The following is a 16,199-nucleotide window of genomic DNA, read 5'->3' as shown; positions in this document are numbered from 1 at the left end:
CCCCCTGCTTTCTACAACCCTAGCTTCCAGCCTGCTTCCATTTCGAATTGAGAACAAGGCTGTTCTAATAATAAATGTTGCCAATACATTTCCGCACGCCCGAACATTTCTGCGGCTTATATAGTGTGCATGCCTGAGGTATGTACTGCTCTTTGATCAATCGGCCAACACCGCAGTCAAGTGTCCAACGTTCAACGTTCAAGCGTAGTTCTCACACTTCGAAGAAGTCTTTCTTCATGCCGTTGAATGATCCGTCTCTATACACTGTTACAGGTGCCCAAGATGCCTTAGGTAATTACTGATTTAGTTCTGCCCTGAGCACCCATGACTGAGTCTGCAAACCAATCTGCGCAAATCAGCGCAGATCATTACCCATGACGGCCAGTGCTTTTATACCCACTCTGGCACAAGATAAATCCAAAGCTGCATTCAACTGCAAAGTTCTGTCTGGGGCAATTTCAAAATGCTCGTCAAGCCTGACTTCAGATCAGATCAGTGCAAACACACCAGTCAAATTTTCCCAGCACTATCCGGGACAGAAAGTCACACCATGGGAACTGAAAGAAAGGTGCAAAGTAAATGCTTATCAATGCTAGGGCGAGCCCCTGAAAATCACGGGGCATCTTTCAGAAATGCGCAATTCTCAGATCTGCGCATCTCGTTCAATCCCTTCTCACGCAGGACGCCATTGTGTAAGATAATCGCCGCTTCAACTTGCGTGCAAAATTTTGATGCTTCCGTCATCTTTTGGGGTTCCTGGATGTGTCGGTGAAGCAGACCAGCTTTGCTTCTGCTGCTCAGTGCTGCAATGCTTCAGGTTTCAGAACGGATCCCCATCAAAATCGGCAAAGAGCAGTACGCCTGCTCAGCTCTCGAAAGGGGACTTTGGCGGAAACACCCGCTGGGATTCTCGCCTGCCCCCATCTGACACCACCCCGGGCTGCCAAGAACTCTCAGCCGGCTGCCCGGGCTTTGCAGCACTCTCGGACTGACTCCCCAGTATCTTCCTAGCACCGCTCTTCCCCTGCTGCGACTCATTCCCTGCCGGCTGCGCACGCCCTCCTTCCTGCTGGCCACTCGTCTCAGAAACCCCCACCGGCTGCCCAGGGTCCCCTCGTTGTTGCATGGGACCCCCAGACGGCTGCGTCGGGTCCCCCTTCTGCTGTTCGGGGTCCCCTAGCAATTCACCGGGATGCACCAGTGGTAGCTCGGAGTCCCCCGCTGGCTGGGGGGCAAACCCCAATGGCTGCGCGGGATCCCCCATCGGATGTCGGAGTTCCCCCACCGGCACTCCTGGGTCCCCCCGCTGCTGCTCCGCCTGCACAGCGGCGGCGGCGGCCGCTGGCCGCAGCCGGCCGGAGCCAGTGGACCGGCGCTTGACGCTGGCGTCGCCGTCCAGAGTGTAGTGTCCAATGATTTTCGCGCATTCCTGCGCCTCCGGCCGTGTCTCGGCGTCACCCGTGCACCGGAGCACCAGGTCCGCTATCTCCTGCGGTGCTTCTTCTGGCACACTGCGCAAAAGACGAGCAAAGAATCAAGGGGAGCATACAGTAAAAAGGAACCGTCCCTTCAAAGATTGGATATTCCGCACAATGAGAATCGGGCAGGAACAGGGTGTGCAGGAACTCCGAGAGGAAAGCTTTTGGACTCAGTGATGATGTAGACTTGGCCTTCCTTGGCTAGTTGAATTTCTTTCTGCTGAGTAAGGACACACGTGTTTGAAAGTCTCTCGGCTCAAGCAAAAACGTTTTGTTTCTGATTTTTTTTCCTGACAGGTGCATGGGACCATTTGAGGCAGCATCGACGATCACAGCGTGCAGGATGTGGCTGTCAGTATAGACAGAGCATGTCATCTGGTCACACCTGATGTCCCTGAGATTTCCCCTCCATGCCGGGCGCTCAGTAGTGATGATTTCCCACAGCACAATGCCAAAGCTGTATATGTCGGCCTTGTGTGTCACCCTGCCTGTGAAGCGCAGGGCAATCAGCTGTCAGTCGAAGTAAATTATGCATTCTAAATCATCAAGCGGACACAATCGCTGCTAGAAAATAGCAGCATAGCTACAGTTCAAGCAGTACCTTGTTATTTGTCTGAACTTGAGCAACCTTCCTCTGCAGAGCAGATTTGCAGAGACAACAAAATGAAGGACAACTACAACTTTGAAGAACAAAGAAGGATGCAGGAATGAAGTTCATTATCTTTGACTTCCAGCAAGTTTACAATTGAGTGCTTCTAGATTCTTCAAAATTACAAGACTGAACCCTCACCTCCCATCAGGACTTCTGGTGCCACCCACGCCCATGTGCCGGCAGGTGCCGTTCTGCTGAGGTATTGATTACTCATCAGCGCCGCCAAACCAACATCGCTGATCTTGGCTGTGCCGTCCGCGGCTATTAGCACGTTGCAGGACTTCAGGTCCAGATGCACCACCCTGCAATGATGCACCATCCTTCCTCACATCACTTGCATGGGGATGTGAACATCACACCTTCCAGGACACAGATTCTGCTTTTCAAGCTGGCATACCAAAGCATGGAGGCCAACAAAATACTTTTATTACAGTACTTTTGGCGGAAGCGCACGTTGTGCTTTCTCTTGGTCTTAGAAGTAAGCAGAGCAAAAGTGAGCTTCTCCACATGCATTTCTTGAAAGTGCGATTTTGCAGCAACCGAAGCTGCATCATCATCAAGTGGCTCCCACAGAACACAAGAGAAGTGTGATTCATGCAGACATTCGAGATGACAGTGAGCAGATTTCTCGCACACGAATAGGCTCACCTGAGGTCGTGCAAGAAGTGCAGTCCGAGGGCAATGTCATGCGCGACTCGCCGGCCGCGCGCGTTCCACTGGAACACCGGCCGCCCATTGCGCCCCAGTCGCGTCAGCGCCTCCCACAGGTTCCCATTCTCCATGAAGTCCATCGCCAGAATAGTGTCCCCCTGCGCAATTCCCGACGTCATGAAGTGTAGATGTCATATTCGTTTTGGTGCTTTGACTGCAGTATATGCATGCACAGCAGCACAATTCGGCCGAAGCTTCTTCAATTTCCAGACGTCGGACACCCAATTTGCAGCTTTGGGCCTGCAATACGCGGCGACTGCCTCGAACAGACGAAAACCACTTTGATGCATGTTCCGCGCTGAATTTCGAGCACGTTGTATGCTCGGCGGCATATGTCAAGGCATGAAGACACCACACTTCTGCTGCCGAGAGCCACACCTTCTGTGGCGCATGGCACTCATGCTATTGTCAGACAAAGAGGCCCCATGAAAGCATGCAGACTCCAGATGTCCGCAGCAGAGGCTGCAGGCCTGTTTTGTTTATAGATAATCGTGTTGTGAAGAAAATTAAGAACATTAAAGACTCACCGGCAGCAGGCTGGCGCCGACAAAGGGAACGATGTAGCGGCTGCCCCGGCACGCGCGCAGAATTGCCATCTCTTTAAGGAAGTCCTCCTGCTGCTCTGGGGATTGATCCTTCATCCTCTTGATGGCCACAGGCGCCATTCTGTAAGTCCCCTTTACCACCACCCCAAATGCCCCCCGCCCTAATACCACTTCCTCGCCATCCTCGTCAACCTCCACCTGTGCATGCATTCAATCTTGATTTCAATATGGGTCATTCTACAGTTTCATAGCCACACTAACCATACACGGAAATGCATCACCCCATCCTGTCGGACTTCTTGGATCCTGGAAATACAGAGAAAAAAGCAGGCATAGCCTGCACTACTATCCTCTTTTTGTGGGGCAGGAAAGAATTTCAACAAGTCAATTTCATGTGGCCTCCCAATCCAGGGGTTGCTCACATGAATCCCCATCCTGTACTCGACCCCATTTGTCTCTTGCAAGGTATTTTTACTGAATTGGACACCAAGCAATGCTTTATCATTCACCTCTGCCAAGATCATGACAGCAGGTATCTCTTAATGACTCGAGTCATCTTGCGCTACTCTGGTATCTCATAATCCCTTGTGCAGCCACGCACCTGGAGCGCGTCCAAGTTTAGCTCCCAGTCGCGCAGGGGCATTATGTGCGGCAGGGAAGTTCTGGCCAGCGCTTCTTGCGCAATGCCCTCGCTGCCCAAGCTGCCCGTTGTTGCGCCCAGGCTGCTCGGCTCTGCCAGCTGGCTGCCCGCCCGCGGGCTCCATCCAGTGGCGCTCCCTCCTCCTGTGTTCCCTGGATACAATCATAATTTCCGATTCCAGCCTTTCTAGAGAGCTTTGTTTGACCTAGAATGAATAGCGCACTTGATTCATATCAGGATCTGCAGATGTTGCACCTCAGGGTTGGCCTATACCCTTCTACACAAGAGCATCTGTCTTTGCATGCCAGTTTTGATGGCAACCCACAGGATATAAGGCTTATCTAGCTTCCAGGGTCCAAAGATGCTGGTACAAAAGTGTTTGACAATCAAAAAAATTGTGAAAATGTGTAAGCAGGTGTATTTCCAAATAGGTGTGGCATGCTACGGGATGAATCTACATGCAAAAGTGACTAACCTGAGTGCTTTCCCACGATGAGGCCGCTGCCGGAGTGAGATTTCTTTGGGAGCCTGATTAGGGCGGTATAGGGAATGTAGCTGGCCGGAGGCCCCCCGCTGCTCGGGGGAATAATGCTGTCGGAGTCATGCATCTCCCCGTGCATGCCCCCGTGCTCACAACACGACACCTGCGGTCACAATAGAAATTGCATCGGCAGCAGCCGCCAGGAGCTAAGTTGCGGTTTTTGGCCTGTTGTCAAGTTTACACTGTGCACTGCATGCTACCTGTCACCAATTGTGTAAGACGCTGTAAGGGCGCATCAATGCATGCATGCTTGCATGCCTCAACACAGACAATGCTCCTTTAGAGCATCCCTGCAGGAGGCTGCCGTGCTTGGAGACAACACAGGCAAGCATTTCTCCCTCTCAAGACCCGCAAGGAAAATATTACCTGCTGTCGTTGGTATTTCCAAAAAACTGCATGCGCACCTTTCCGCAGGAGTCCACTATCTTCGTCAGCTGCTGTTGGCGCAGCTTATTGCGGCGCCGCAGCAGCAGGAACGCCGCGAGAAGGACGACGGCCGCCAGCGCGCAGCCGCCGGTTACTACTCCGGCTATTAATCCGTTCCATCCCTTAAGGTTGCTGCTGTGTGCCGTGGATGCAGCACCGACTGATCCACGCAAATCGACTCTCAGTGGCAGACTCGGGAGATGCAAGCAAGCTAGGCATCAGTCTGCTTTCAGAGTGTCAGTCCACTTCCAGAGAGCCCGAAGGGAGCTGCCTTGCGTAAAGATCCTAGCACAAAGACATGTTGTACAGAAGCCTCTTCAACCTGTATTTGCTCTGTGCTCTGCTCAAGTTGATGAAATTATCTTGCCAGTGGAAGAAAGGCAGCTCTCAGGTGAGGAAGCAGCCATTATTTTCAAACAAGCACCTGACACGCAGTCTATCAAGGTTTGCACACTAATTTTGGATTGAGAAAATCAAGCATCGTAAAGAGGGAATTCACCACCGTCCGCGGGGGCCGGTGCGGCAGCGGCCGGCTCTAGAGCGGCCGGCGTCGGCGCGGGTGCCGAGAGCGGCGCTCCAGAGCAGCTGTAAGGCAGGCTGAATACCTGCTGCCCACCGCTGTCATTCGTGAACACTGGCAGGCCCTGAGGGATTGGGCCGCACAGGTTCGGGTTCCCTGGTTCAAGCATAACGCCCAAATTTAGAAACATACGAAGCTTTCAAATGCCACAGCAGGTTTCTGTTGCAGGTCAGACTTACAGCCGCGCACTATGCAGTACTGCGGTACCCCGCATCAAAGATCAACAAGATTTCCCCGTGTCAAACCAAAATCCAATTGACGCCAGCAGAGACAAAGCTTTGCACAGGCAACCTGCACCCAGACAAAGCTCTCTTGATAGCGCAACAGCCGGCAAACGCATCTAAAAAGCCTAGCTAGTGAGCTTGTCTGAGAAAGAATCACACCGCCTAGTACACTTTACTGCTTGACATGCTGTGCGAGGGCAGGGGATGACCTGGCAGAAGAGTGAGACGCTTCAGATTTGGAAAACGGGGGGTCCCGTCCCCTGACGCCCCCCAAGAGGGGGGGATGCTCCCTGTCAGATTGTTGCGATCCAGGATGATGTCAGAGACAGCTGGCATCGACCCGTCCGCGCCCCAGGAGGCTGGCAGCGTTCCCTGCAAGCAATGCATTGGATGATCAAAGCTTGGTACCATTACATAAACCCGGCAGGCTTTCCTCAGGACCGGCTATGGTTCGTGCTCGTTATACCCAGAACCGGCCTGACAGCTACTATCAGGCACACACAAAGCCGACAGTATTTGAGTTTTCAGAGTTTCCAGGGTTCAACATTTTAGCTGCCATAAACCCTCAGCCCTGAAAATTAATAATGGCAGTGCCAGCCAATTTTGGCTCTGCCAGTGCCTCAGACTGGCAAGTGTGAAAGGGGTTGTCAGGCCTGCCTGCAATAAATTTGCGTCGAGATTCATCTCTTGCAGGTACGGCCACGACTGCGCGCCGCCATTGCCCCACCTGCGCACAACACAACACCCTTGTCAAGCGAAACGGAATTCCCTTACTAATGTATGACTACGAGCCTCCATTACCCTATTTGAGCACATTGTGACCCCCTCTCCAAAGGAATACGTGCAGACCCTGACTCACATACCCATGTGCCCTTGCACAGGCAGCCTACCTAGGTATCATGTATGCTGACACTTCCTTAGCTTTTTGGCCAAAGCTACACAGCATGCTTTTCACCCCCTGCTGTTCTTCAGGCCCCATCATGTCTTGTGGGAACACTCTCCCAGAGATACAAGATAAGACCTGACAGGGAGATATCATGCGGCACAGGAAATGAGCGCACTGGTCTGGCAGGGTGCCGGTGATGTTATTCCCCTCCACATGGAAGTTTGTGATGGCGTTCATGGACTGCCACTCTACGGGCAGGCTGCCTGAGAGTGTGTTGAAGCCCAAGTATGCCACGCTGAGCAGCGGCAGCTGATTGGCCCAGGACGGCGGTACGGGGCCAGTCAGGTTTGCAAACCTGCAGCATTTAGATTTTAAAATTCAAATTCGAATTTTCTGAACGGCATTCCACCATCACTGTCATCATGCCCTGTTCCTGCCACAGGCACAACATGAAGACCGCATAAGCGGCCGATAGCAAATGTCTCCCCGTGCGCCAGTCGGCAACTTGGACTCACAACACATCGAGCACAGGTTGCCCCAAGCAAAATCATGACAGTCAGTCAGGGAGCCAAGGCAGAAACAGAATGCTTGTTCGCCACAGATGAACATGCATCCTTTAAATATGCATGTGCGTCAATGCATGTACAATACATCCATCAACAACCGCAGGTCAGGATTTGATCATGTACTGTTTTGCAGAGGGTGACTCACCCTAGCGTCAGCACTTCCAGCTTAGTCATGCTGCTGGAGTTTCTGCCCCAAGCAGCCGGCAGAGATCCCCCAAGGCGCCAGTTCTTGTCGAGTGCCAGCAGACGCAGCGCAGGGAACGCCCCATTGTCCGCCCACTCACTCGGCAGCGTCCCCTGCCAGCCAGAAGAACTTTATGAGTCACCTGCCGTGATGTCAGCGATGATTATTTTTTCCGTTTCATTTCATTTTTTTAATTGTTTATATTTAAGGTTTATGTCAAATTCTCAGATTCTTTCCATGCATGATATATGAGAGGCAGCCAAACCCAGCCATGAGAGCCTGTATGAGAGCACAGATGCAATCCAAAGGCACTAGTTGCTTTCGCAGCATGAGTCTGAAACGGGACTGTTTCTAACGGCTTCTTCCCTGGCACAGGCAAGGTGCGTCAGAGGCAAGGTGCATCTGCGGCCAATGGTTATATACACTGCTGAAAAGAGAAGGTGAAGGCAAGAAGAGAAATGGAGTCAAGAGGGGACAATCCCCACCTGAAGGTCATTATATGTGAGTCGCAGCTCTGTCAGTCGAGGGAAGCTGATGTTGGCGGGCAGAGTGCCAATCAGCCACTGGTTAGTCACGTCCAGAGACTGCAGCGCTGGCAGGCCTGACACCAGAGTCAGAAACTCTGCAATCAATCCTGCGGCAACCAAAAAATCATTAACAGAGGCATCATGCATAAACACACAGGACACAAGCGCAGACATAAGCATGACCATTGCTTGACAGGATTTGGCAGTCGTCCCTGAAATGGGCCTGAAGCAATGCTTGATTGAAATCTGGATGACATGCGCATGATTAGAAGGACAAGGTGAGAGTAATGCCCAGGTTGTATGCAACTTTTGTGTTACTATCTGTGTTGTGTGAGTTTCTTTGTTGTCTGCAGCGGTAATATCAATGCCAACAGTCTTGCTTTTACCAAAGCTAAGATGAGTCACACATGACAATGGAAAGACTCGGGGTGACTCACCCCTGATCTCGCCGTCCACACCGAGCGTCACACTGGCTGGAACGCCGGGCTGTGGCAGCTGCACCGGTGGCCCGTAAACGGGAATGCTCAGATTTAGCGCCCGTACCTGTCGCAAGGATATCAGCTGTCAGTAATCATGTGTGCGCCAAAGTGAAGGTCCTCAAGAAGATCACATTTCAATTTTCAGCCACACTGGCCATTAGGCTGGCATGCTCTGTCCAACTGCAATCTCAAGTCTCACAGAGGGTTTGAAACAGAATTCAACCTTCTCAGAATTGGCGGCAGTTGTTAAGCTTAACAAAGCTAAGTAACCAAATGCTGGAATTTGTGTTTTTTGTTTTTTTTTTTTAATTTCTCAATTTGAAACTCAAAATTTTGAACACATTACTGAAAAATTCTCCCGTACCTGGCCATCTCGGCCGCACTGAACTCCTAGCCAACTGCAGAAAGGCTGTCCATCGTCCCACAAAGAATCACTGCGGCCCCGTGGATTGCCCCTGAGTATGACTCCCTGCAGCCTTGTCAGAACTGCATAGTCGTTGGCACCTGTGCGTGCAAGAAAGAGAATCAGCACCCAGCTACATTGTGTCCACACGATTTGGTCCCATGCTGCCATACAAAGCTTTCATGGGAACCTTCTAAGCATCAGACAGTGTCAGGATGCGGGCAGCTTGCCAATGCTCGAACACCCCTCCAGCCTGAGGGACGTGCACAAATGCTGCCTTGCAGAGCACTCACTAGCATCGCAGGCTGCATAACAACATGACTGGCGCACGTCCAAGGAATTTGTAATAGGAGATGACCTTTGCCTGATGGCAAACTCATCCCCGCATTTGGGGGGGCGCTACAGATTCTGAACAATGTGCTCTCAAGGTTGATTGGGACTTGCTTGGAATTTGCAAGTCAAGCAGCCGGCAGACTTTAGATTTATCTTCAAAGAATTTTCCCGCCACATGCAGCATGTCTGCACACGCACTTTGCATCTGGCAGGAAGAGCGTGCAATAACAATATTGATAATAATGATAATAACCATGACCATAATAACGTGGGGGGTGACTCACTGCCGGTTTGAGGAGCTGGCAGCTGAGCTGGCGGGGCAGCTGGGCACTGCGGAGGGAACGCCCCTGTTGTGCTGCAGCCGAGTCTGAACTGCTGGCAAATGAAGACTTGGTACTTTGTGGGCGTTGGTCCACAGAACAGGTTGCCTGCAAACCCACGCAAACCAACTCTGAACTATTGCATCTATCTGCAAAGTAGACCGCGAGGCAGCCCTTTCTCCCTTACAGGTTTTCGCATTGCCTTATACTGTATGTCCTTGCCCAGTGTCTTGAGTTGACTTTGACAAGTGCCAGTATGCAAGCTTGAGGTCCCTGCAAAATTACCGGGCAATGCCAGCTTGCCAGAACACCTCACAGGTGCCAAGGGATTGCATGTGTCATGTCCTTAAGAGCAGAATTGAGGGCTCCAGAATACTTTAGCATGCAGGCTTGGACCTTCAAAGTTTCTTTTAACATTCATACCACTGACAAGCGCAAGGCTGAGAGTTTGAAAAGTAGTAATTGGTATCATGGTTGCGTTCACCTGAGGTGACAAAGAGGGACTGCCCTGGAATGCCCCATCCGGACGGCACAGTCCCTGAGAGGTTGTTCCTAGATACATCAATGACCTGAAGGGCAGGCATAGCACCTTCCACTGACCACCTGCACATCAACTATTGTTGTTTCTATCCGGAAAGTCTACCCCGCACACCGCCTTGAGACCACTGCAGAATTGAAGCTGGGTAAAAGCTTGCATGCGGCCCCGGCTGGCGGGGGGCGGTATAAATACTGAGCACCGTGCCCACGGTTGATTGGGTCTTGCTTGGATCTGGCGAGTCCATCAAGGGGTAGGATTTTGGCAGCCTTTTCTGCAGCTTGTCTGCACACGCACCTTGCTTCTGGCAGGAAAAGCGTGTAATACTAATAAAATAATGAATCTTGCATGCTGGATCATAAGTACATGATTGAACTGTGGCATGTTAATTGGGTGCAGATAAAGGTTCTTCCCTTGTCCTGTCTGTCAGTACCAATACAAGTATATAATGCCCATTTGCTCGAGCCAGGCAGACATCCCTGCCATGCATGCTTTTATAGGGTGCCCCAACAACGCGTCATCTTATCACAATTGACTGAAGGACTACGTATAAATGCTTCAAAGGGGCATACGCTGCAGGAAGGGTGCCCGACAGAAAGTTACTGTAGAGCGACAGTGCTGTGAGCGCGCCAAAGGACCCATTGGCACCCCATGTGCCGGGAATGCTACCTGCGCCACCCAATTTCAATTTAGATTTGGAGTGAAAATTGCTGGGTGATGACTTTCTAGAGAGCCCATTCGCTCCCATCGCGCGGGTGCCAACCCTGATCATGAGTCAGTGCATGTCCTATCCAATTCACCGGCAAGTTTTGGGCCCAAGCACAAAGACAGAACAGGGGAAACGGTCACAGTACATACATCCCAGCAAAGCAGGTCTCATTGAGGGATAATTACAGCCGGATTTTTCATCAGCCCAGCTCTGATTACAGCTTGGAATTTTTTTAATTAACCGATTTAAGTGGATGTAAGGGCAGACCTTGTATGAGGTTGCGGTCCAGTTTGAGATTTGTTAGGTTCATGGCGCTCCACTCCGGTGGCAGCGTGCCTGCCCCACACCACAGGGCCATGTTATTGTAATATTAAAAGGCTGACACCCCTTTGAAAGGTTGCACCAAACACTTTTGCACATTCCCCTCTCGCAATTCTGGCATGATAGCTTCATGACAACCTATTGGCATTTTCCATTACACCCTGTTGTGAAGTTCCAGTTTTTAAATTGAAATTCATGCCCAAAAGAAGGAAAGGCCATACAACAAAGCTGCCTCGTGAAGCAGCCAGCCCTAAATGGTGGACATCACATAATATTATAAGGAGCTGGGCAGGGGATGTCGATCCGTGAGCGAAATCCAAACAAGGAGACGATAGCAGACGGGGAAGCTTTGTCAGAGCTTCACGAGATGGTCATCCCTGCAGAGGCACATCTTGCTCCCGGAAATGATTACCAAATTCCCGTTTGAAATTTCCAGAACCCCACCCGAGATCAGGTTGTTGGAGATATTGAGGTTGGTGATGGCGGGCAGGTTCTGGGCCCATTGGGCAGGCAGGCTGCCCTTAACGCTGCCCGTGCTGACCTTGAAGAGCTGGAGAGCTGTCAGGCTGCTATTATCGCTGCCCCACGCAGCAGGCAGCGTCCCTCCAAGATCTTGATTCTGCCCCAATTCCAGCTCCTGCAGCTGAGGGAACGCCCCATCCATGCCCCAGGCCGCGGGCAACTCCCCCTGTGCAAGCCCAGACCACAAGTGTTAGTCATTTGCATGCACTTTTGGGCCAGTACAGTATTAGGATTGCCAATTTTTTGACGGAATGCAGACACATCAGAAAATGGGCAGTGAAGATGGGCAGTGACAGACTGCCTACAAGACCAATGAGACTCAGGTTGCTCCCAACAGGTCTCTCAAATGTATTTATATCAATTTCGGCGTGCAGGCTATACTTCTGACAACCTCAGCCTATACCCTCAGTAGAGAGCGCTACAAAGAGGGGAATGCTTAGTGCCAATGATGCCATGCATGCAATGCTTGATATGTCATGTAGAGGGGTTCATGTGTATTCCTAACTGCAGACTATGAAGACGCAATCGTCTGTAAAAGACTATGTGTTCAAGTTGTAAGCAGAGAGACGGGGTGTACCCACCTGGATGTAATTGTCGGTCAAGCTGAGGTACTGCAGGTTTGGCATGGTGAGGCCAGGGGGCAGAGTCCCTGTGAAGGCGTTGCCTGACAGGTCCAGTGACACCAGGTTCGGCACCAGCGATGCTCCATATAGCACATCGCTGATTTGGCCTGCATGCATGCAGATTCCACGTTGAGAGCAGCCACGCGTGCTATCTCTGCACCCAAGGCATACGCGCCCTGGCGCCCAAAAAATTCTCATCGTATGAAACCGGCATTCAATGTTTTTACATCTTCTGCTGTAACTTTAATTCTAATGTCCGCAGTTTGGGTGGGATGGGGCGGGTGCTGTAAATTGCAGTCCCTGCTAACAAATAAATATGCCAATGAATCTTTGCCAAAGTGTGCCAAGGACTGTGATATGCAAGAGACTAAGAGGCCACCATTGAAAACAGCAATTAGGCACGTGAAACTTTGAAGTGTCTTTGCCAGGGGCTGAGCATGCATGCGCACCTATGAGCACCGAGGTGGTCGATAAGAAATTGAGGCCGGTGACACTGCCGTTGCTGTTGCATGTGACACCTGACCAGGTGCAAATATTGGCCCCCGGGCGATCGGCCCATCCAGAAATGGATGAGCGCCGCTGGTAGATGTCGAAATTGGGGATGGAGCGCCGAATGTACAGTAGTCCTGACAAATCCGCTGAGTAACCTGCAGGCAGCAATGCATGCAATGGCCTCCGGGTGAAGGTGCAAGTGCATGCGTGCCGTGTACTGCTGCTCGTCACAACTCCTCTGTGTTGCTTGAGACTCACAAATAATAATTCGAGGCGAGCAGCTTGCTGTGCTTTGGCCATGCCAAGGGTGACCTGTCTTTCTAAAGATCCTGTATGGCAGGATTGGAAACCCATGAGGCACACCTGGAATGGTAGTGATGAGCTGGCCTCTAGACACACTAATTTGGGCGATGCAGATCCAGATATGCGTCAGCACCACCAGAGGCACCAGCCTCCCTTTCAGTAAGGGAAAGCATGGCCTCAACATCCTCCCCACGCCAGCCCTCTGCGAGACAAAGACACGGCCTTGACGTCGTCCTGACCCAATTATAGCCAGAATGGTTCATGTCAACTGTTTTTTGGAGCAGACACCTCGCTTCAAGACCAGGAATGCAGTTTCAAGGATGGTGCGTCTCAGATCACGCTCAACTTGCAAACTATCCCCATTGTCAACTGCCTCGACCTCACTCAAATTTACCTTATTATGAATATCTCTGGATATGCAACCTGTTTGATCCGCACATCGGTACCAAAGGACCCCAAATGAGCACTTGCCCTGGAAGCTGGAAGGCCAAACTCCGATATATGCAACCTTAATTTGCGATGCCACTTGATGGTATCTTCGAGATCTCCCTAGCACTTTATTTACCAAGGGTCCCCACAAAAGTCCAACCGCCCTTTGCGTGACAGCTTTCCAGAACAACGATGCATATGTCAAAGCTGCTCTCCGCCGAAATTCGAGACATACCCTCCGTTCAGAACACAATTTTCTCTGCTTTAGTAGTTTTAGCGGCAAAGAAGTCTGGCTCGGAGAGGACTCGCAAAATCAACAGGTTGTCCACCTTGGATCTGCCCGTGCGATCACTCACCGGTTACTTGCATGATGGTTCCAATTTAAGCCATTGCCTATATAGGGAGGGGCTTCGGGCAGCTGCCGCAGCAGTCCAAGGAGAGCCCGAGTTCGAAAGAGTCCAAAATTGTCGCCGACATATGTCACTTTTCTGTCCAGCAGAGACATATTGTTAAGTTCTGTCGAAATTAGGTCGTTGTTCTTGTTCCTGACAATTGCCCTTCAGCACAAGAACACTTGTATTTTCTCAGTGTCAGTCTTTCATTGTCAGTCACATCAGGTGGTCTGAACACAGCAGAACTTTCAGAGCTCCAGCACCTTGCAGGTTTTGATGCCTGCGAGATGCAGCAAATGCAGGCTTGAAAAGCACATTTTTATCGCAGGTTGTCCCAAAGCAGATGCGCACATCGGTCTACGCACTGGACAAGGCGATCAACGTGGCCCTGTATGCTGTGTCCGGTAAGCTGGCCGCTCTGCTGGCGACGCGCGGATTCGGGTTTACGGACCCGCCGCGGGATGCGCCGTTACGTGCGGACCCGGCAGGGAACGCCGCCGCAGCCAGGGCGCTGCAGGGCGCTCTGCTGTGCCTGCTGGTGTTTCCCCGCGATGCGATGACCCTTGGCCTGAACGCTCTGTATTTAACGCTGCCCCGGGACCGCGCGGCGGCCGCCGGGATTGAGGGGGGAGAGGAATGCCAGGGGTGCAAGGGTGATGCATCAGACGAGGAGTGCGGCTACGTGGAAATCGCCCGGAAGCTGGCGCCTTTGAATTTCGAAGCCAGCACGCCATTCGAAGGCCGGGATCACTTCGTTGTCACCCCTTACAGGACTTCCTGCAGAGCATCTGGCCTCTCACGGCTGTCACAAAATGACAGCAGTGTCCTACGGCAAGCTCTCAGCCGGCCCTCGCATGACGGGGGCTACATGGAAGCTGGGATTTTACCGCCGGAAGCTGCAGTGCAGCTGCCGGAGCAGATGACAGATGGCAGGCCTCTGTTCGAAGGAGGTCCTCACAGATTGAGCTCTTGTGGCATTAGCCAAATTTCAGCGGTTTCTGCCCTTCCATCGAGGCCCAGCAGCAACTCTCTCATGCAGAGAGCGCTCAGTAAGCCCTGTGAGGTTCTGGTGACGTCACTCAGCAATTAATTTGACAGTTAAACAAATCATAAACCAGGACAATCAGCAGCATCGGTGGCGTCTGTAGGCCTTTTAGAAATTTCAGAGGCACGTGGGAGATTCTTATCCAGGGATATATCATTCACTTGCACAAAGAATACATGTGGTAGTCAGATGCGGTGAGTAGGGTACCAGGGGCATTGACCTGTAATTTTTCTGTTGTTGTACTGGCATTCCTCCGCCTGTTTTCTTTTCAGTCACGTTCTCTTAGCTGGCGTCGCTGTCTTGTGTGGCAAGTTGTGATGCAAACATGACTTCTTCCACATGTGCATTTGAGACTGGAATATTCCCAGTCCATAGAAATCTTTCGCTGATCTAGAATTTGAAAGGAGGTGGAGTGCATGAAGCAGCTGTTATGCCCAGACACTTTTCACCCCTCAACTGCTTTCTGATACCTTGTTTGATTATCAGTGAATTCCGCCATCAATTCCGCCATAAGCATGCCTTCTACTGATGTGATGTTACCCGGTTTTGATTTACAGGAGTTTTTGCAGCATTAGGTACAGGTAAGTTGATCGAAAAAACTCAGGAGTTTACAAGCAAAGTTTAGTAGCATCTGCCAATCTGCAATGGCAGGGGCTGCTGCTCTTGATCACGTTGAAGTCATACTGTGATTTCACAATTCCTACACGCTCAATCTTTTGGAAGGCAAATTCCTGACAGGCAATATTTGCAGAAAGAAAGCAAATAATGCGTTGAATCAGGGCATGCATATGTAACGATCACATCCACCTCCTGGGGATTCCTTTCTGAAAGCAAATGATGTTCAGTCTGGGAGCTCATTTGGGAAGCCATCCTCATTCAAATATGCATACAGCATCAATACCAACGCACCAACCAGCTCAGATTTGTCTGCTAGGAATGCATGGTGGCAACATCCGCTAAGAATCAAGTAACTTCAATCTATTAGACCTATGGGCACAGAAACGGCGGCAAAATAACACAGGAACACAGCAGGCTCCTTGAAAGCTGGCTTCATCACATCTGGGATGTTACTCTGTCTCAACATACCATCAATCCTGCAGCCTTCCTCCCTTCAAATCATTCATTTGTTGCGCAATAGTACAGAAAAATCATGCCTTCTGAAAACCATGCAAGGGCCTCTTGCTAGCTTGTGCTCAGCTACCTGCCAATATCGCAAGATAAAAGTGTCTCCCGGGTCTTGCATGTGCCCTGACTATACTGCCCTGCCCTTGTGTCACAATCCAAGCATGCAACACCACGCATGCTGGCGTAATGCGCTTTTTTCCCTCCAATG

At 51.1% G+C, this 16,199-nt stretch overlaps 2 protein-coding genes across 2 annotated transcripts; one reads left to right on the top strand and one right to left on the bottom strand.

Moving 5' to 3' along the window:
• Nucleotides 1-66: 66 nt before the first annotated feature.
• On the bottom strand, nt 67-13,173 carry COCSUDRAFT_66437 (hypothetical protein; the record flags this gene model as incomplete). The annotated part of the gene is made up of 24 exons (XM_005647372.1): nt 67-1,511; nt 1,864-1,966; nt 2,269-2,432; nt 2,779-2,939; nt 3,369-3,584; nt 3,988-4,178; nt 4,502-4,670; nt 4,972-5,153; nt 5,493-5,669; nt 6,007-6,169; nt 6,495-6,524; nt 6,819-7,038; nt 7,395-7,546; nt 7,919-8,067; nt 8,398-8,503; nt 8,804-8,943; nt 9,460-9,603; nt 9,980-10,098; nt 10,603-10,699; nt 11,007-11,075; nt 11,505-11,748; nt 12,164-12,312; nt 12,655-12,852; nt 13,146-13,173. 24 exons carry the CDS (start codon nt 13,171-13,173, stop codon nt 866-868), a joined length of 4,017 nt encoding a protein of 1,338 aa, XP_005647429.1. The 3' UTR covers nt 67-865.
• A 991-nt stretch (nt 13,174-14,164) lies between these two features.
• Nucleotides 14,165-14,874, top strand: COCSUDRAFT_64007 (hypothetical protein; the record flags this gene model as incomplete). Its single annotated transcript, XM_005647371.1, has 2 exons — nt 14,165-14,771; nt 14,861-14,874. The coding sequence occupies 2 exons, from the start codon at nt 14,165-14,167 to the stop codon at nt 14,872-14,874; spliced, it is 621 nt and encodes a 206-aa protein (XP_005647428.1).
• Nucleotides 14,875-16,199: the final 1,325 nt, after the last annotated feature.

Source organism: Coccomyxa subellipsoidea (assembly GCF_000258705.1).
Source record: "Coccomyxa subellipsoidea C-169, whole genome shotgun sequence".
In the NCBI taxonomy this organism is placed as follows: domain Eukaryota; kingdom Viridiplantae; phylum Chlorophyta; class Trebouxiophyceae; family Coccomyxaceae; genus Coccomyxa; species Coccomyxa subellipsoidea.
Note: the sequence above shows the minus strand (reverse complement) of the source record. Positions and strands in the feature narration are given on the sequence as shown.